Consider the following 22881-nt stretch of genomic DNA (forward strand, 5'->3'; position numbering starts at 1 on the left):
CTTCAACATCATTTGTTGGATGTTCTCCACTTTTTCATTGGTTTTCCCTGTTCTTTGTTCAGTGTTCTCTGTTCTTTGTTCAATGTTCTCTGTTCTTTGTTTGATTGTTCTCTATTCTCTTTTCAATATTCTCTGATCTTGCATGAATATTTTGAATTCCTTGCATAATCATCTGCAGAGTCACTTTTACTTGTTCTTTTTCTTGCTTTAACATTGTCTGTATTGAGCGTTGTCCTCCAGATGGTGGAGAGGAAGAAGTAGAAGTTGAAGAACCAGGAGCTGTAAATTTCCTACTCATTTTAAGCAATTCAAAATCTTCAGGTTCTTCTAAACCTTAATCCAATTGTGAAGTAACCAATTATAGTTCAAAATAAAAATAGTAGAAAAAAGCGGCCCAATAATAATAATTTTAAAAAAGAAAAAAAGAGGAGGACAAAATTTCTTCAGGTTTAATCTAGTCAATAGTTAAATAAAGAAAAAGACTTAAGAAAAAAAAAGGAAAAGGAAAAAATTCTTCAGATTCTTCAACACCTTAATCCAATTGAAAGGTCTCGAATAGGAAAAAAAGTGCATAAAAATAAACCAGAGAGGTAAATGAAAAAACAAAAATAACCAGGAAAGGAAAAAAAAACGCTTTTAAGGCTTTCCCTTTAAAATAAAAAGCAAATGTAGAGATTGTACTTCCCCACCCCTCCAAAAAAAGAAAAACAAAGACAAGCTCCAACAAAGCCAAAAACCCAAATAGTTATTACAAAAAAAAGATTAAAAAATATACAATAATGCTAGTGAGGAGGGATAGCACAACTTAGGAAAAGTAAAAAGGGCACACTGCACTTTGTTTGATTATCCAAGGCTCTTATTATAACTCTCTTCTCCAAAAACTTATCACCTTCCCCCACCCCCTACGTTTCAACACCAGACTGCAGCTGTTGATAGAAACCCAGAAGAGCACCTGCAATAATACTCTCCCATGCTCTTCCTCTATCTTATCAAATAGCAATTTCCTTGAAAAAGAGTCTCAGTTCTTTCTTTCTCAGCTTTGTCTGGTCACAGGGAAATAGAATATTTTCAAGCCTCTAGTTGGCAGTGTTACAAAATTTCTTTGCTCTCACTTTCCCCCTCTTTTTCCGAGCAGGATATAATAAGAATTAATAAAAAAAAGAAAAAGATTGTTTTAAAAATGAAATAACTAAAGGGAGCCTCTAGCCTAAAATATTACAAAATCAAAAAGGAGAAGAAGAAAATAGATATAAATGAAAAAAAACAGTCCAGTTTCAAAATACAAGATCATATATAGAAGATCCAGCAATGAGAAAAAAACCAAAACATTACTTTGACATTCCTGTTTAAAATCACCACTTAATCACTTCTGTCAAAACTTTTACAGATTCTTTCTTTTCCTTAGGGTGTCCTTTCAGATCTTAGAATAAAAAAAAAAAGTTCTCACCAAACCAGCACACTCTCTCTTTCTGCTCTCTTCTGTTTCGGAGCTGTCCCAACTTCAGCAGCTTTAATGGCTGCCTCTTTGCCGCTGGCAAGAAGAGCTTCTCCTGGATCTACCAAGGACTTTGCAGTATGCCTGGGATCAACAGGATGCAGTCTTCACTTTCACCATCTCTTCGGGACAGTTTAGATCCGATAGGACCGTCCAGGAGCAAAGATATCGGCAGCAATCTCAGACCTCCAAGATCACATGCCGTATTGTCATGACGCCAGCTCCACCCTCAATGTTTCCTGTTTTATCTTGTGGTACTGAAGTGGATTGACATGCTATAAATTGGATTTATTTGCTATTATCAAGCATAGCTAAATAAATTTTCCCCTAGGTTTAAAAATGAAACATTGCCTTGTTTAAATTTTTCTAATCATCTAATATTTCATCATTTAAAACCACTCCAAAGTAGTTTGCATTGGAAAACTTCAAACAATCTAAAACACATGACATATACCATGCTGTATTTAAGATGGAAAAAATATTCATATTTACAACAATCAAAAGCCACTCCAAACTGCTACTGCTCAGAAAGCCAAGAAGTTTAGCTTCCTCCATTTCTTTCCAAACACCTTTTTGCAATCAGAGTGTGATGTCATAAATCTAATTTCATCAGCAAAAGCTAAACTGTGGAGCAATAAAAATTGGAAGTGTAGCTGAATTTATGTTTAGATGTTGGTGTTTTGTTGAGAACATTTCAAATTTACACTGCTGGATAAAGTTAATTGTTTTCATTATCCTTTAAGTTAGCCAGTGGTACTTGATGTTTTCTTTTTCTTTATAAAAATTAAATCTATCTGTAATGTAAAGGGGTTTGGTAAGCACTGTGCATGAAGGACATCTTATGAAACTAAATTATTTTCTTTATAACTTGGGATCAGAACCAAAAGGAATTCTAAACTCTTCAATAAATTAACTGCCACCGTATCTGCAACAGACTATTCTCTGCCAAAGTAATCTGCCAACAGTACTGGAAAGAAGGCCTTTGAATGGTTAGTACAGGTTTTAGGAAACAAAGAATGGAAGCAGTGGCATTCTTGATTTATCTATCTCTATTACCCAGAAAGTCACTGTGAGTGATGCAGTTTGAACAACTTCAAGGCTTCCTTGGAAAAGGAGCATGCAATGTAGCCCACAGATGAATGAATTCAAGTTATCTTTGAATTTGATTCTTTGCGCCTTTGTATTATTTAATGCTTGAAGTTCAGACAAAGTTAGGCAGGAGATGATGGTCATGGAGGGGGACACCCATCCCCCTTGATATTGCCTCTGATCTAAAGTACCACGCCCTGCCCTACCATCTCTAATCATCCTGGTCAGTTTTCATCTATGTTTTGGAAGATGCTTTCTCATCCCTTTTGTTGAAGAACATTTCATTAGGTACAGACAAAAGAAAATATTTATATCTCAAATTTGAACTTGTGTGTAGGGGGTCCTTGGTGCTCTCTGAGCTTGGTTGTTTGCTTGCAGACATTTCATTACCCAATTAGGTAATATCACCAGTGCTAGCAAGAAAACAACCAAGTTCCGGGAGCACCAAGGACCCCACATTTTAGTCAGGGCAATATGTCTTGTTTTATCGTGCAGTGCTGAAGTGGATTGACACACCTTAAACTGGTTTTGAGACTTCCTATTAGGAAGCATGGCTAAATAAATAAAGATATGCCTATACATATAAATACAGCATATGTTTTTTATCAGAATGTGATGAAATATTTAGGAAGTTTAGCCTATTGGGGATTGAAGAAGTGTGCCAACATTCAAAGAAATTGGAGGGAGGCTTTTATATTACCTTTATCATTGTTGCATAATAAACATGCTAAAATTAAATACATACATTAGAATGGTGATTGATCAGAATTTAGAAGAAAAATAAAGGGCTTCTGGTGGAGGTGTACCACACTAAAAATGTCTTCATGAAAGAGGAGCCAGTGATTGTGACAAAGACCAAAGTAGTAGTGAGTAGACCAGTACTTTGGATAAGGAAAGCATGCGAAATTAATTACATGCATTGTGAGAACTGCTCCCTGGGAGAACTAATGACAGTGGGTTTTCTGTGGATTTGATTACCAGGAGACAAAGGGATCAACAACCATGTTACTCACAATCATGACAGAAAGTTCACAAACCTCACTTTCTGATCACTTTTGGAAATTTCCTATTAACCCTATTAAAGCTATTAGAGACTGACAAGTTTGAAAACTCATTGTTGAGTGAGTTTATCTGCAATTTATCTGCAATTAATGTGCAAAAAGAAAAAAATTACAAGTTTAAGAACTTAAAGAATTTGAAATATACAGCAAAAAGTTAAATAAGATTTTTATCTTAAAAAATTACAAACTATTAAAGTGTTCAGATAAATTTGGAATGTTGCTTTTACTGTAAAAATTTGAAATTAACTATAAAAATAAACAATCTTTTTCTGTTTTGAGCTTCTTCAGCGACAGACCGAAGCCTCGTCTCTGTGAGGCTTTGATCCGTGCTCGCTGCTGGAGCATCCTGAGCTGCCTGGCTTTGGGGCTAAGCCACCCCGTAGAGGTGGTAAAGAGGGGGGAGACTGCCTGCAGGGTTGAGGAGAGCCGCATCTCTCCTCCCCAGCAGGCCATTACTCCCTTTCCCAAAGGCGGTTGCAGCGGTGGTCAGAAATGGCCACCACAACGAAGAACTCGACCGGAAAAGAATGTGCAGGTGGAAGATAAGAGGAGAAAATTTTGGTTGACCGGATCAAACAACAAAAGCAACAAATAAGGTACCCTAGAACTGAAACTATTAAAATACAATAACATTGTTCCCTAAGAAGATTTTTAAGCTGCAAAGGAGAGAGAAAAGGGGAAAAATTTGGGGTTTTTTTCTCATTTTCCTATACTGACAGCTAAGAGACTTAAAGTAAGAAATTGGAAAAAAAATCCACTTTGACGTCAATAGGCATTTAATGCTGAAAATAAAAAGTCAAAGGGATAATAAAGATTTCTGGATAATTAAAAGCTTTTGAAAACAGGAAAGGAGAGAGGAAGAATAAAAGGGCAGGATCTGGAAGGGAGGAGACTGCCTGGAATTAAAAAAGAAATTATAGCAAAATCTCAACAAGACTTCCAAAAGATGCATTCTAGCTGAAATATCACAACAAAAACCCCAGGAAGAGAAAGTGGAAAAAGAAATAAGAAGATATAACTTGGCACTATCTGGATTACTTGATGATTTCTGGATTCTTGGTTATTGTTTTGAATGACTAAAATTAATCGGGTGGTTGTTTAAAACTGTTTAAAATGGCTCCACTTTTAGAAGAACTGAAAATGGAACTTAAAAAGTACAAAGAAGATGCGCAAGAAGAGAGAGGTTCTTTTGGCTTCGTATTTCAGTTTTTAGAAATGGAGATTTGGAATTATGAGAAACAATAAGAAATGCCTGCAGAACATGAAAATTGCGACAAAGAAGAAGCCATCTTTAATGAACAAGTAATCTTAGATGGGGGGAAAAAGGAAAGGGGGGAAAGAGAATGGAAAGTTTAAGACTGGGAAAAATAACTCAAAAAAATAGAGTGAAAAATAAGTATAAAATCAGAAAGCAACAGAAGAGGGAAATGCAGAAGAGAGAATTAGAAATAGAGAGGCAAGGGGGTAAAAAGGGGAGAGAGAAGATGAGAAGGAAGAAAGAAAGGAAAAAAAGTCATAAAGGACAGAAACAAAATACAGAGAAACAGGGCCTATTTAGAGATAATGGGTGAAAATTTAATGGAAAAGGGGATTCCGCAAAGGTACATAAGTTAGTATGGTTATATTAAAAACAGAAATAATTTTAGAAAATATGAAACAATGTATGATTAAAATGTCTGATAAAATAGCTATCATAATTCAGTGGAATGTTTGTCAATAAATAAATGTAATATAAGGTATATTTAATGATTTATAAAACATATGTGAAGAGAAATAAGGGAAAAATTAATTATGGAGATTATGTGTTTTTAAGGAAGTATGATATTTAATTGAAAAGACGTATTAAAGATGTTAAGATTTTAATGATTTTTAATGATTATTAATGATAGAACTCAACTGGAACGGAATGAGGGTTTATAATTACATATATTTACAATCTTTTTTTTTAAAGAATATAGTGTGTATTATAAGAATGTACCAAGCAGAATTCGATTGGAAGTTATGTATTATGTATTATATTGAAGGTCATAGCCTTAAGGTATATATTGAAGTTTAAATAAGAGTTGAATGGATGCAATTAAAAGATATAAAGGTGTCATACTCCAGTTAGTAACTACAGGAGAAAACTTGTTTAATGAGAAAAGATAATATGAGATTGAAACAGAACAGACAAAAGTATAAATATAATGATTTGAATTGAGATGAGATAATCAAAATAAAATTGAGAAAATCAAAAGAGGGGAAAAACTATATAGAAAATGTAAAATAGTGTAAGATATGGAATAGAACACAAAAAGGAGCATGAAATTGAGTTTTGTGTTTGTATAAAGAAGTTCAACCCAGGACCATGCTATTTTCAAAAAAGATGTTTTACTTGTATTTTGTATGTGTAAAAACCCAAATAAAACTTTATTAAAAATAAATAAATAAATAAATAAATAAACAATCTTTAATAAAAAAGAGACATTTTGTCTATCCTGGCTTTTATAAGCCATAACAAAGATAAGTTACTAAGTTACTTTATGAAACTAAACCCTTGAAGGAATTAAATATCCTAAGCAGAAGAGGACAAAATATAAGCCTATTCTTGATGTTGCTTAATATTTTTATTTATTTTTTTAAATAAATTTTTTATTAATTTTCAATAAACAAACATACACAAACAAAACACAAAACATGAAAACATAAAACTTCTTTTTGGAAAGTGGCTTAGTCCTGGGTTACATCTTTTTGTACAGACATAAATCAAATTCATGCTCACTTTATATACCATTTCATATCTTATTTACCAGTCTACATTTTCTATATAGCTTCTCCTCTCTTTTCACTCTCTTAATTCTATTTTATTTATTTCATCTCAATTTAAATCATTATGCTTGTATCTTTTGTCTGTTGTATTTCAATTATCTATTATCTTTTCTCATTAACACAAAATTTCTCCTGTAACTGATTGAAGTATGATGCCTTGATATATTTCCCCTAAATTTAACACTTAAAATAATATATAATTTTCATTCTGATTTTGCTTAGTACATTCTAAAGCTACATACTATATTTTAAAATAGAAAAATAATAAGTTTATAATATAGTTAAAACAATAATCCATAGCAAATTAAACTCTATCGTTAAATCTTAAGCATTTTACACATTCCTTTTAATATTTTATCCCATTTTATAATCATATAATGTTCCAGTTTTCTAACATTATTTCAAATACAAATACAGCAATACAGTCTTATGTACTTTTGCAGAATCTCTTTTTTAATTATATTTTTACCCATTATCTCTGAATAAATCCTGTTTCTTTACATCTTGTTTCAAACCTTTGTAACTTCTCTTCCCTTTTTCCCTTCCTTTCTTCTCCAATCTAGCCTTTTACCCCCCGTCTCTTGATCTCCACCCACTGAATCTCCACCCTCTTCTGTATTCCTCTTTTCTGTTGCTTTCTGACAGTGCATCGATTTTTCACGTTATTTTTCCCTTTTTGGGTTGTTGTTTTAAGTCTTAAATTCTCCATTCTCTTTCCCCTCTTTCCCTTTTCTTCCCCAGCTAGAGTTGTTTGTTCATTAAAGATGGCTTCTTCTTCATCCCAATCTTCTTGTTCTTGTACGTTCTGATAGGTAGAAATCGCCATTTCTAAGAAATGAAAAATAGATCCAGAAAAGCCTTTCCCTTCTTGTTCCTCTTCTTTTAGCTTTTTAAATTCCATTTTCAATTCATCAACAAGTAATGCCATTGTGAAAAGTTTTTTAAACAACCCAAATGTTTTTAATCTTTCAAATATTAATTTCCAAAGGTCCCAAAGTCACCAAGCAATCCAAATACACACAAACTGTTTCATTTAGCACTTTCTTCTTTTTATACTTTCTCTTCCTGGGGTACAGTTCAGTTGCAAAGTTCCAAAATATATCTTTTAGAAGTCTTGTTACAATTTAACTCTAATCTTATAAGTTCCAAGCAGCCTCCTCCAGAAAAATCTTAATATTAATTCTTTTCCTCTCCATTCCCACTTATAGCAAAAAAAAAAAAAAATTCCAATGTTCAGAAATCTTTAATGTCCGCTTGGCTTTAATTTTCAAATTTAATTACCTGCTGATGCCAAAACGGGTTTTTCCAATTTCCATCTGCTATTACCGTAAGGAAGGAGAGTGAGAAAAAACAAAATTTCCCTTTTTACTTTCATTCACCGCTTTTTCTGATCTTCTTTGGAAATACTGTATCTTTAATGAAATTAAAATTCCAGGGTATTTAAATGTTACTTATTATCCCAATCAGCCAAAAACCTTCATTTCTCAGCTTCCTCCTACACATTCTTATCCGGATGAAAGCTTCTTTGTGGCGGCCATTGCTGACCGCCGCTCCACCGCTTTTGGAAAAGGGAGTTAAGCCAGCTGAGGAGGGGGGTTGCGATTCCCCCGGACCTCTGCTGGATCTCCCCTGTCTTCAGTTACCTCTATGGGGTAACTATTAGCCCCCAAATCCAGCTGGATCGGGGGCACTCCAGAGGCAAGCGCAGCAGAAACCGTGCACGATCACGGATTCCTGCCGCCGCCGAAGCTTTTCAAACCGGAAGTGATGTTGTTTAATATTGTGACTTGTGAAACGACACAAAACATTATAACATCAGAAACATTAAAGCAGATCATTGAATAACTGAGCTAGAAATTAGTAACTACAATATCAACTTTGTTAGTAATAATGTCTGCTTCTATAGATAGAATATCTCCAAAACAGGTTAATGAAAGAATAACAGATATGGAACAAATTTTATATGGTAAGGCAGAGAAAGTACCAAAAGTGGAACTACAAATGATAGGTTAGATCTATAAAATAAGCTTGTAAAAACTTTGAAGAAATTTGTGTGGTGAGATAAAAAGAAGAGAAATCAAATCCTCCAACAATATTTGATTGAATTAAAGATTATTCCTATTAGAAGTAACAGTAAGAAATATCCAGTAGGTTTATTTGATCAAGCTTAAAATAAGACATTATTGCAATATTCTGGCAATCCTTTATGGACTTTTCCTAACACCAAGATTTAAAAGTTGATACTTTATGGATTTGCTAATAGATAAGGGATGGAACATGGGATGAAAATATAATTATTTGTAACCTTATAGGTGGTGAACAGTCATTCAATTTGTTTATACTTGTGATGAAATCACTTCTTTATATATAACAGGTAACAGATAATCAGAGTTGAAAGGGACCTTGTAGGTCATCCAGTCCAACCCCCTGCCCAAGCAGGAGGCCCTACACAATTTCTGACAGATGGGAGTCCAATCTCTTCTTGAAAGTCTCAAGTGATGGTGCTCCCACAACTTCCAAGGGCACATTGTTCTCACGGTCAGAAAGTTTCTCCTTATTTCCAGGTTAAATCTCTCCTTGTTCAGTTTCCATTCATTATTTCTTGTCTGGCCTTCAGGTGCTTTAAAAAATAGCTTGACCCCCTTCCTCTCTGTGGCAGCCCTTCAAATATTGGAACACTGCTATCATGTGTCCCCTGGTCCTTCTTTTCACTAGACAAGCCATATTTCCATTTTCTTATATTCTTTGTTTTTTTTCTCATGGATACTGAATCTTAATAGCAACAGGATCTTCCTTCCCTCAATCCTATGAAAGAATTACTTCATAGAACTACACAGAATAGGGTCTTTGTCTCTAAATTGAGGCTATGATAGCTCCACAAGCAAGCAATCTCATGGATCTAAACTCAGGGTGATTGAAGAATATTTCTTGCCTTATTCCAATTCCTCTTATTCCTCATGCCTTCAACATGTGTGTTTCTTCTGGACCAAAAGTTTTCCATTTTTTTCAGGCTATGGCCATGTTACTTTTTAAAAAAGTTTCTGTGATCCCATGAACAAAAGGCAAAGCTCTAGTGAGAGAAAATTAGCTTTTTGGGTGAACCATTAGAGTTCCACAGAATCCCATTTGAAGAGCCCGATGTTAGAATATCCTTCTTCCACTTGTCTCTAAGAAGGCTGGTCTTGTCTTCTCTTCTCTCTTAAGGGATTTTCCTCACCAAACATAGCACTCTCTTCTCCAGCTTCTAGTATAATTGTTGGCTGAAGCGAGGTTGAAGCATGGCCTACCTAGCAGCCAGTCATATATCTTCCAAATCAATTTCATTTTGGCAAGGTAGTTTACATTTTGTTGCTGTTATTGTACTACCACAAACCAGCCCTGTGGGTGTGTCAAGAATAAATAAATAAAACATGTGGACCAAATAATGAACCCTCACCAACTTGTAGTTGAGTCCAACCTAGGTCTTGTTCATATATAGAACCTTCAATTCGGTAATAATTAGAATTAATTACTTTTCAGTAATGATGAGTGAGGTTTTTTTTAAAGAAAAGGCATCAAAATGTGCCTTAAAAAGCTTTCTATTGGAACAACAAATAAGCATCAGTAAATATATAGATAAGTGAAAGATGGGGTATTTATGTAACCAAATCCATAAGGTCAAATCAGTATTCAGCTTTTTTCCCTTTTGTTTACATTCTGCATGAGAAAAACATTGCAAGCCCTACTTGTTAAACTACCCTAAGAACCTAGATGCTATTTATACAAGCTTTGCCAGCATAGCACTTTTTTTTTCCAGAATGAGTGTTTAGAAAAATGAAAAGTAGAAGCATTTGTTAGTATGTTAGGTGTTTATTAATAGACAGGCTGCTGTCATCTTTGCTACAACTTAGTCTGCTAAACTGTCAGAATTTCATTTACATAAATGGGTGGGAAGCTCTTTTCTCATATATGCCCAACAAACTGAAGACAAAGTGCTTGCCAGTGTTTTAATTTCTTTTTTATGTTCCAGTTAGAGAGTAAGTGGAGTGTCTTTCATTTCACAGTGTCATGAATATGGTAATATATGGAAATCACAGAAAGAAGATCATGTGCATTGCAAATCTCACACGTATTTACTCAGAAGTAAATCTATTGAACTCAGGAGGGATTTAGTTTTGTGTATTTTCCACAGGTTTGCAATCTAAATTCAACACATTCTTTACTGAAGGAATTCCTGATAAATTCAAATCTCTTTGTTCATATGAAATTCTATTGTCTATAAAATGACAGGTGGCCAGATGTTCATGAAGTAGAAATCTTTCCATTGCTTGCACTTCCCAACTTCATCTCATTCATTTTGTTCATATATATATATATGAATGATGTGAATGTGTTTGATGAAGGTCTTATAATAGATATACCAAAGAAGTCATCTTTAGAACCCCAAATGCGCAGGTATTGCCACAAAAAAAAATATTCACTCATGTTTTTTTCATGTTTCAAAGGTGACTGCAAACTAGAAACCAGGGGACTGTGAATTCTAGCCCTGCCTTAGGCATGAAAGTCTACTGGGTGACTTTGGGCTCGTCACTCTTTCTCAGCCCAACTCACCTCACAGGGTTGTTACTGTGAGGAAAATAGGATGAAAAAGATCTATTAGATATTGTTCATACCTTTGAGTTTTTTTATAAAAATAATGAAAATGGGAAATTAAACAAACAAATAAACAACTAAAATAAGAAAGCAAAGGAAAAGAGGCAGGTGGTATGGTTAAGTGATTTTTTCAAACTATCAGTTAAAGTCACTGTTTAGAGATTCCCATTCAAGTAAAACAACCAAGGAATGAATGTGAGATCATCAATAATATGTACACATTTTCTTCACAGAGGAAGGCCACATTCCTTATTGTTCAGCTATAAAGTGAGTCTGTGCAAGACCTTTCCCATTGCATTTCACTATATTACCAGATTTAGGAAGTTGGGGATGTAGCTTTGGGTTTTTTTTTTTTTAAAAAAAAATTCTTTTGAGTTTCCACAGATGTTCAGTAGACAAAATATAATGCATGCACACCCTCTAGGGGAATTTCACTGATGTTCAGTCAGAATGCCTACAGATATTCCACTAGGGCAGGGCTTCCCATTTTGCTTCTAATGTTCTTATCTACAAAATCCAGTGAGCAATTCATTGGTCAGTTCCTTGAACTAGTCAGACGACATCTTAATAAATGTATTGCCTATATTGTATCATGACCATACTTCTATTTATAATGACTTAAAAAGCTAAATGAGGTTAGAGATAAATGGACCAGAATAAAATCTGCTCTGTTTTTCTGCTCCTTTTGCAAATAGGTCTGGAAAATTTGGAGGGTTTCTTGAACCATTTGTTTACGAAAAACGTAGAAAATGTTTCCCAAAGTGGATCAGGGACTCCATAAGAAGTTGCCCTTTCTTTCTAAAATGTAATAAATGATTAATAATTGGGAGGCTGGGTGTTTCTTGTCACTTTAACTTTTTAAAAGCCTCCCTGCTGACAGCGGGGGAAATAGTTCTTCCTTAGTATCTCTGGTTAGACCAAGGAGTTTAATAGCAAGCTGGATTTTATTCTGATTAGCGTTCATCCTCTGGGAATGAAATGAATCAGTGAAATTCTTTTCACCATGGTAGATTCATAGTGGAATTCTTTTTAATTCCCAAGTGGGATGTGCATGTATAAAATGTGTTTGGAAGGCCAACGAGGTTTTTCCCATTAGGGATAGAAATGAGCAGAGAAAAATACAGAGAGAGAATTTATTAATAAAAGATTGAGTGAAAAACATTGTTTTTTAAAAAAAAATGGTTTTAATTTTCATGCTCGGAAAACTATTTTTGTAAAAGTATTTCCTGAAAGGAATAAAAACAAAAAACAAAGAAAGCAATGTGGGAACACCTGTTTTTTAAGCTGTGACATTTCAGAAGATCAGGCGGAAGAACTGATTCTATGCACTGAATGACTATTATTTAAAACAACAAAAAGGGCAAATGTTTAAAGATGCCAATAGCATTCTTTTTTTCAAAAGGTTATCTGGCGTATGTTCAAGCCATAGAAGTTAGTATTAGGAGGTAAAGAAAAGGAAATATCACAAATATTCTTAATATATGCTACTGCTTGGAATTGTATTTTCTTTCCTTTTGGAATCTGCAATAGTCCTTGATACAATATGCTTATTGCATGTCTCTGTTCCTTTTATATACAAATATAGACATACAGACTACTGCACAGAAATATTTTGGTGTATATATTTGTGATAATGTATATAATTAATAAATGTTGATAATGTTAATAATATTTAGTATTTGTGTACTCAGAGCAAGATTTCTTCAGTTTGTTATTTTATATCAGAATAGTAGTAAACTCTAGTATTGGTCATATTATTGTCCTCTTCTTTTAATATAATAAATATTGGAGGGCAGACATATAAGAAATTACAGTAATTTGAAAATTAAGGTATTGCTCAGCTATCTCTATTAGGTAGCCAATCCCTAGTTCATAATATGCTCAATTGAATTTAGATTGATCTGTGAATAAATTATAACCAGAACCAACTTATTCACCTTAAAGCTTTGCTGGCTTAATGTTTCATTGTTGATTCATTATGTTGTGAGTTTTCTATTGACAGTCTAATGCTTTTTATATCTTGATAGAAACAGCTCTACTGATAGATACAGCTATCTTTAAATGAACAGGATTTAACTTATCCAGTGCGGACAAATTCATCAGTGAATGAAACCCTTGAGAAATACTAAAACAAAAATCAAACTATTACAGGAGATTTGCACAGTTCCTCACTTACAAGGTTGTTTGTTGGAAGCGTAGTGCAAAAGATTTGCCTTTGGATGAAAAGACAGATGAGTGTCATGCTGTAGGATGGTTCTTACACCAAATTGATGAAGTGGTCTACCCCATTTGATGTTGGATAGTTTCACATGATACAACTTCTGTTAGTGTTACAATAATGAATACAAAGGCTTCCAATTCTAAAAATGCCTTCTTAGAGGTCTGAAGGTTATCCTAAGAAGATGACCTTCTTGCTATTGAAATTTGACCTTTCTCTATCCTGATAGCTTCTCATCAAAAGTATTGTGAATACTAATGAATAACAGAGGTTCACATACTGTACATACTATATTGGTTAACAAAGCTGAGCTATGGACCATTAATTTCCTGATACGGATCTTGCTTCTGCTAGTGACTATAACTTCACTATATGCAATAAGGGATTCATCTACTTTGCACAACCATTTCTTATACAGCAGGATGAGCATTAAAAGATCCTTAAGTACTCTTATTATCTTCTACCTGCTTTTGTGATCAGCATATCCAAACTTCATATGTCTTACATTTTGTCTCTCAACAAACATATTATTTATAATAACAAAAATACTATACTGATGTTTTATAACATTATACAACCATTAAGAGGTTTTTGAGGGTACCAGTCTGTCCAACCACTTTTTTTCTCCAATAAAGTTCCAAGCAGGCTGGCACTAGCTTTTCATGTACCTTCCTAAAAATAGGATTAATCCATTTTGAAAAGAAGATATAATTGAATTGTTTTGATAGCTGCCAGTACATCAGATGGTCTTTGAAGATATTTATCCTGTTTATTTAGACTGCAGCTGTTGCTGAATGCAGTGTAATAAAACATCCAAAAGTAATTGTTTAAAGTCTAAAGGCAATAAATATTTGGAGGCATGGAAATAGGTGACAGAGATTTCAAAATTAAGGGTCTCTTCCGCTGTGGTTTGCATTTTACTTAATGCCTGCTGAAGTTAGACAAACAAAGGCAGGATGCTCTGTGAACTGGCTGAAAATCAAAGCTAGACCACATGAATAAAGTGAGAGAAACAGGAACCACAACATAAATCAGTAAGCTGTAAAACAGCCAGAATGCCAAGGTAACTAGATAAGAGAAATTCAAGGAGCAAGGATTTATAATAGTAGAATTCCAGTAGCCTACAGAACTTTTGAAGATATTTTTATAGCTGTTGCTATAACATCAGCCTACCCTACTGCATTCCAATTGGTTGTATTTTAAATAATTTCAGGCGGTCTGATACTTTCACTCATGAATTTATTTGTAGGGTTCCAGATTGTTCCAGCTCAATGGCGTAAACCAAGTATTCTGCTGGTAATTTGCTGATAATCTTAGATACAATTAAGTGTTCCCTTATTCAAATATACTTCAGATATAACAGGAGCTGCTTGCCTATCTTCATTACTGTTGGAAAAAACTTTGCTTCCTAAACAGCTTATTTTTTGTCAACATCTGTCTAAATCAGACCGATGCTCGGCTTTTAGATTGCATAGTGGTATGGTGCATGGGACATTTTATAGAATTTTTCCTTCTTTCGGATTTCTCCACTTACGTAAACTTTATTTTCTATTTTTCTTTTTCTTTTTTAAGAAATTGATGAGATGTTGTTTAAACCGAATTCAGGTAGCAGTAGAAATTTGTTTCAGAACACTTGATTCTCATTCAATAGACGCATTGATATGTGAATTATTTTGCATAAACTCACTTTCATTTCTCACTCTGTGGGCAAAATACAGTTTTAGCTTGGATTATCACAAAATTATTAATAATAAACAGTAAAAGTAAATTTCAGTGTGAACTGTTGGGTGAGAAGAAAGGAATTAGATATACTGTAGGCTTCTTGTCAGTGCAAGAAATCTATATTTAATATGAAACACCAAGTTTGATCCTGAAAGTGATAGTGAGTTGCATTAAATGACTGTTAAATTGTTATGTAACTTGGCTTGCTTAGTTCAGTTAAATATTTCTAGATAGTGAAAAAGAAGATAGGTTTTCCTATAACATGTTCCATTTTCAAGGAAGAAGCCAACACTAACAACTTGTTTGGATTCATAACATTATTTAATAGATCAAATATCATAATCACCTTCCTGAGTTGAAGCTGGCTTTATCCAGTTGACATATTGTCATTATCTGTGGGCACTGGCCATGTTCATAAACTGGAATCAGCATTCTGAAAGTATTTGAAATTTAGCATTCTTCTCCATTACTGCATTATGTGAAAGTAAGCCCACAGGCTAAAGATTAAGTTCAGTGAGGTCAAACAATGAAATGAATAAAATTAGCACTTTCTAGAGTTTGCATAGAACTTACTGCTATTATAGTAACAGATCCTATATCCCTCTAACTGCCATGTCAAAATAATCTAAGAGCATGATTTATAAAGTTTTGTGGCAAATCCAGTGACTCTAAGGAGAAGGAAAAGTAAAATGTTAAGTAAATGGGTTTTCTCCAAGTTCTATATCCATTGAATTAATTTTCTTGCTAATATGAAAATAAATGTGTCATTTTTCATTGTACAAGTATTTATTTATATATACATGAATTTTATAAATGTACAACTTCAGAGATTCCAACTTTGAAATGTACTGTGTAAAATGTACAAACATATTGTTCTATAAGATCATTTTTACATGGTTACACTTTCCAGCTTCCTGCACCCCAAATCTTCCAATCTATATTCTATTATATTTTTACCATGAGCAGTCATAACACAAAATCTCAGTAGTGCTTCGGTTTGTAGCTAAAACTAGGAAAGTATAATATATTGAAAATCTTTTCAAAATTACATAAATGAAGCATGGTGACAAAAAGAAAGGAATATAGAAATGGTCAGGGGAAATTTATCTGAATATTAAAGCTCTAATCTGTGGATTACAACTTTAAGACCTGACAATTTAAGAGACTGCTTCCCCTGTAATGAATCTGTCCAATTGTTAAGACCAAAAGAATCCTTTCAAAGGTGCCTCTTCTGTTAGAGATCCTTTCTGCTGGCATACAAGTGCTGGATTTCTCTACCTTTGTTTCTGTTCACTTCTTTTGGAGTTGTGATTGATCCCTCTCTCTTTCAGTGTTTAGGGAATCTATGAAAACACCTCTTTCAGCAGGCCTTTAATTGTTACACAATTTTAACCATTATCATTATTGTATTTTGAACATTTTGCATTCTGTTCTAATTTTTTTTAAAAAAAATATTATGCTTTTTCAATTTACATAGATCTTTAACATTTTTGACAAATACTGTGACATCATTGTCTGTTCTAATTTTTAAATTCCATCAGGTGCCTTGAATGGTTTGCTGTTTAAGAAATGAAATCGATGTCCTTTACTTGGAATTATAGTTGTTTGGAATTAATTACCTAGAGTATCTTTTAGTTGCTGTGTTGTTGGTGTGGGTATTATAATCAGCTATAAAAGAATGGCTTGTACCTCATCATTGTGTGGTGTGTAATGTTTAAGAATAAAAGTTACTTCAGAAAGACCCAGATGAATACATTTGCCTCATTATTCTCATCTGTTCTCAATTCATATATATGTAAATATCTAATCATACCTTCTTCTGACTTCATTCTAACCTGCTGTTAGAAATGTTGTTAGCATTTCATCAGTTCAAAAGTCTTCCCTTTTCCATTAATGGAACAAACATCCCATTTAACAGCTTAGTCATGGATAAAAGCAAGTTTCCTTTCATGTCCATTTCTAAGATCTTCTTGCTTTGTTCTCATTCAAGCTGGATTTTATCTTCTGTTGACCACATGATTTTCTACAGCGCTTGTAGTACATCCTAATACTCCTGAGTTCTTCACAGTATCTGTAGTACATCTTAATACTTCTGATGTTTTAGCCTGAGATCCATGACGGATGTCTTCTTGTCAACTAAGAGCTATAAAAATGACAGACAACAATGGGAAGAATTACAATATAAGATTTGGCAATATATATTAAGTATGTATAATGTCCAGTCAAAATATATAGCTTAGCATTGTGGAAACTTGCTCATAATACCTTTGATACAATCCTTTATCCTAAGTGCTAAATTTGTGAAGTGGGAGGACTAGCCCTATACATTCGTAGCACAGCTCTCTGTGCAAAATGTCGATCAGCTAGGCTTTTGTGAGATGTAACAAGATCGCCTTACCTTTCTCTCAAACCCAGCTCCACATGCAGCATTTACAATTAAAAAAAAAAACTTTAAAAAGGAATGTGGATATTTGATTAGTTAGCAAAATATATATGCGGCTCTTTAAAAACAGATTAAAAAAAAAAATCCTGAAGCACAAAGAGAAGGAGAGATTGGTTTAGCTTTCAAATCCTCAATATAACATGCCTGATGTTACAACTAAAAACCTGGATAGGGATCTCAGCTTTGTTTGCAGAAGGGTGCCAGGACTGCAGCAGTAATTCCATGCCTCCTATTTCTTATAGAAACTTCCCAGCTTTGGACCCTACCTTGAGCAACGAAAGAAGATAACAGCTGAAAATAAGCTGAAACTAAAGGGACAGAGCAGCCTCCTTTCCCAGCTTGAGAGAAAGTGTTTTGTTCCAAAGAAGCCCATCCCGGCCGTGAAGGTAAGAATGAATGAAATTTCACATAAAGGAAGAGCAGCCTTCTCCAAACAACGTTTTTACATTTGTTTTTTATAATTGTATTTTGTTCTGTGGGTGTGTGACTAGCATATCAATAATCTTATATATGTAATCCTCGACTTAGACCCATTTATTTAGTGACTGTGCAAAGTTACAGCAGAACTGGGGGAAAAAGGTGACTTATGGCTGGTCCTCAGAGTTGCAATCCATCCCAGCATTCCCACTGTCGTAAGATCAGAGTTTGGGTACATGGCAACTGCCTCATATTTACAACGGTTGCAATGTCCCAGGATCATGTGATTGCCACCTTCCCAACTGGCTTCCGACAGGCAAAACCAATGGGGGTGGGCTGGATTTGCTTAACGACTGCAGTGATTTGTTTAAGAACTGTGGCAAAATATTTTTTAAATTGAACAGAACTCATTTAACAACCACTTTACCAGCAGTGAAAATTCTGGCTCCAATTCTGGTCCCAAGTTGAGGACTACTTGTAGATATGTATTGAGTAAAATGACTAAAATTCATTGTTTCTGTGGTTTAGGCCACTATTTAGATAACTAGAAATTGATATTTGCATTAGGCTATTTATATCTACCATGCAGTAAAATACAAAAATCAAAGTTATGCTGAAATGAACTATATCTCTGTAGTGTGGTTTTGTATTTTCAGGAAAGCTAGATTAATATATACAAGCATAGTGTGTTGGCCTCAGATAGACCTGTGAAAGTGAGTCTTGGGTTTTTCATGTTGTGTGATCCTTGACATTTTTCCCTTATACACTTTACAGTGTTGTAAAAGGAGTAGTGACATATGACCAATGTCTGGTTGTGTATCATTATACTTCCTCTCTCAGCTGCTAGTAATTTACATAATATTGCTATTTCAAGCAATGGTTTTCTGATACCATTGTATCTTCATGTCTTCTCTCTGTGTACATGAAAACATTTTTTGCACATGAAAACACCACACAAATATTGTTCTTTATTTATTTTGAGAGGGCTTGGTGCTTTCAAAGACATTGTCACCTTAGGGGTTTTAGAGTTTTATTTTCCTTGCAGGAAAAATATTGATGAAAACATCAGGGAGAAAAACACCTGCAGTTTCACTGAGGGCTAACTTTGCCATGGCAGATGAAATTGAGAATTGAGAAAAGATATTGAGGAGAAGTGAAAGATCAGATAAAGACAAATGGAGAGAGAGAGAGAGAGAGAGAGAGAGAGAGAGAGAGAGAGAATCAACTACATTTATATTTTGCATTTTTGCTATAAAAAGAATTGAACAATTAAATGAACATGTAAGCAAGAGTTTGAACAAAGATAGTCTCTTGAAATAATAATTATAAGGAGAGATTGGGCAGAAACAGATTACATTTTTTTTAAAAAAAGGAATAATAATTTTAAAATAATAAGAGCTGATTTGTAATCAAGTATCAACCCAATAAAATAACAACCAAAATAGAAGAAATCCATGAAACAGCAAGGAAAATAGTTTCAAAACACCAACATTCCAACTTTCTTTTACATTTATATTCCATCTCTCCTTCAGGAGTTCGAAATGGCTTATTTGCACTTGCTTTTTTACAAGTCCTGTAAAACAGGTTAGATTAAGAGAAATTGGCCCGTAGTCACCGAGTAAGCTTCCATTGCTAAGGTAAATCTGAACATCATTCTTCCCAGTCCTAATGTGATACATTAACTATTACAGCACACTGACTTTACAATGCTCAATATTCTTCTGAATAAATATGCTTTCTATCTCCATCATCACTTAAAAATTGAGCCACGATAAGGTAGAGAAATTACTGTAATACCTATTGATTGAAGTTGTTCCTCGTGAAGAATTATTTTAAAATCTAATTATTTTATTAACTGTGTGTATTAAGTGATCCTGAACCTGAACTTCTACAATAGCATTGTAAAAAAATGTAAGAGTTCTACTGAATGAGACAGTAGAACAACTTACCTAATCCACCATGCCAACCAGAAACTTCCAAGAAGATGACAAATATGAACAAGAAGATGATAGCCCTTTTCTATTTTTGGTTCTCAGAATCTGGAATTTAATTTATACCACTTATGAGGCTAGAAAGAGATTATAGCCATCAAGACTAAAAAGCATTCATAGATCTTTCCCTTAATGTGTCTGGTTCTGTTTTATTTCTGTGACTTCATCAGGCTTGACTCTTGGTGATTGCCTGAAATAGTCCCTGCAACTTTCTTGGCAACATTTTCAGAAGTGATTTGCCATTATCTTCTTCCTAGGGTTCAGAGAGAGGGAATGGTCCAAAATTATTCAAGTGACTTTGTCCCCAAGGTAGGAGTCCTATGGGTCTCTCTGTGTGTACCTTAGAGTCAGTGGCAATTGCCTGCGTGAATCATGCCTTTAGCCATTACCTTAAATTGGCTTTCTGTCCTGATTTTAAATCATCTGTCATCACATCTAATTGTAGCATATTTCACAGTTTAACTGTATGGAGCAGTCCCAAGTTTCAAAATATATGGTTTTAGTGAGTGACAATAAGCACTAATATACTGTAAGAGGCAAAACACTAAAAGTGTTCTTGTTTTCATATCCCCACACTGAGTCATATGCTCCCCTTTGTTCTTTAGACTTCTCAGTTCCCCATTTTTTAGATTTCCACAAATTTCATCCAACCCCAATTTTTTCTGGTGGGTTCTATTTCTTTTCTTTGCCCCTTCCCCTAATCCATTCACTCTTTCCTTCAGAAATTTGTTTACGGTGCAATTTTCATTCATCCTCTCTGCATAACCAAAGTAGCTCAATGCTTTTTTTTCATATTGATCACTCAGTTTTGTATTCAATACACATTCATCAAACCCTCCTTCTTATTTTATTACTCCTTAAGTCGCCTATTTCTACTGTGTTCAGCTTATTTTTTTATGTTTCTTAGGACAGATCCAACACTTACTTCCATATAGCATAATGGGCAGGACAACATTCTTTCCATAGTCCTTTTTTTCTGTTCTTAACAAATGTTTTCTAAACATGATTATACCCAAATCCATGAAAGCCATCTATTTACTGTAATTTTCCCCAATGTATGTATAGTATATTTTGCAATGGTTTACACCATTTTACCTGCCATTTTAGATTCCTTCAGTTGTACACATTTTTCCTGTTATGTACTTTTGATATACCAATATGATCTTTACTTCAGGCTAAAAAAAAATCCCAGACATGATAATGTTTCTTATAGAGTAGTGTCTTTAGCCCATGAATCATCTTGGTTGCCCGTCCAGCTCTTTAATATTATTTTGCGAGTGAGACGATCAAAATTACACACATGTTGATTATAGTGCTCCAGGATAAAAAAGGAACAAATCCTTCTATATCAGTATTGTTTTGCCATCTTAGTGACCAGTTCTCCAAAGATGGAATCACCATAAAGTTGTGTGTAATGCCACACCTAGAACCATTAGAAACTATAAGAATGTATTTAAAGGCATTGCTGTACTCGGCTGCTTTATTTTCTGTTCCCTTTGTAATCATTCTAAGAACTTTAGGTCATGGTGCACTACAAATAATTTCAAAAATATGTTGAACTGAGCCTTGGAGTCAAAAGAGAAGACTTTTTTAATGCATATCTTATATATTGCCCAGTGAAATCTCCCCCCCCTTTGACCCATAGTTCTACTTGTGCCCCAACACCTAGAGAGCTAGATTAATGGCTATTTAAAACAGGGCCTTTTTATTAGCAGCATCCTGATTGTAGTGCTTCCCCCAGGCCAAAAATGAAGTCAATCCAAACTCACTTTTCAATATTGTTTTGCGAAGAAACAAAACTATCTTAATTTAACATTGTTTCGAAGGCATATTAAATGATTTTGGCTCCCTTGCTTCTTGGATTTATGGTGAGTTTTAATTGTTTTTATTGTACATAGCCCTAGGCACCTGATAGGTAGGAGAGAAATTTATAAATGCAATAAATACATTAAATAAACTGCCTTCAGTTGCAAAGAATCTACATGAATAATACTGGAGAGTTCTACTTAAAAATACCAGCTCAAAATTGTTTCTAATATAATGGACTGCAAAGAAAATGTTTACAATTATTATGTTTTTGTTGGTTATTCAGAGTGCCAGATGTCTAAACTATATTTTTAGCCACTTATCAAGTCCTTTCCAAGAATCTGGGATATGCAGATATTATTTTATGATGTTAAAGGTACCATCACTGCATGTAAGCTGTTCCAAGTAAAAGTGCCTTTTGCAATTGACTGGTGGTGATTTTGTCAATGCTGATGGTGTTCACATGGTGCTCCAGATGTTTTGGCATTGCACCCAAGTCACCTATTATTATTGGTACCATCTTTGTTTTCTTTTGCCACAGTTGTTCTACTTCTTTTCATTCTGTGATTTTTTTTCTCCAGTTATTTCTCTTCTAGTCTATTGCCTGAAAATATTCACTTTCCAGACTTCTTTGCCTTTCTTATCAATAATTGTTAAGTCTTGGGTGTTAGGTGGCAGGTGCTTGTCTGTTTGTATTCTAAAGTCCCAGAGCACTTTAACTTCTTCATTTTCTTCTACTTTGTCTATATTGTGGTCCCACGCATTCTTGCTTGCAAGCAAATGGTATTTCTTGCAGATATTCCAATGTACTCTTGTTCCATTTTATCATGCCATTTTTGTACTCAGTTTGTGCAATATTATTTATTGTTATTGTTAGGAGCTGTATATCTGTTAGAAATGCTTGAGGAAGTCAAGGTTTACAAATTTCACTGCCTCCCCAAATAAGCTGCACGTGTCAGCTGGCCATAGTATGGGTCTCAACTAAAAGGAAAAAAGGAAAAAAAAATATTTGTTTCAAGTGCATTGAAGAGAATGCGTGTTTAGAAAAAACATTTTACTGAACATACTGTACCTTTTAAGAATGAATTTTGTTTCACTTTGTATTCTATTTTCTGGGCAAATACATGGAAAATTTGTACAACGGATTCATACTCACCTACTGCATTCTGTCAATGTGCAGATTGCTTCACTCATGGAAT

The 22881-nt window shown here is 34.2% G+C and overlaps 1 protein-coding gene across 4 annotated transcripts in view; it reads left to right on the plus strand.

The window, feature by feature from the left end:
• The window catches only part of DPYD (dihydropyrimidine dehydrogenase), a 641531-nt gene that overhangs the window by 598640 nt on the left and 20010 nt on the right, over positions 1-22881 (plus strand). For all 4 annotated transcript variants that reach the window (XM_087930179.1, XM_087930180.1, XM_087930177.1 and 1 more), the window contains one exon: positions 17711-17854. In XM_087930179.1, coding sequence (XP_087786305.1) covers positions 17711-17854 — 144 coding nt within the window. The remainder of the gene's footprint in view (positions 1-17710; positions 17855-22881) is intronic.

This window comes from Pseudonaja textilis, chromosome 3 (assembly GCF_049901715.1).
Source record: "Pseudonaja textilis isolate UNSWEBS1 chromosome 3, rPseTex1.2, whole genome shotgun sequence".
In the NCBI taxonomy this organism is placed as follows: domain Eukaryota; kingdom Metazoa; phylum Chordata; class Lepidosauria; order Squamata; family Elapidae; genus Pseudonaja; species Pseudonaja textilis.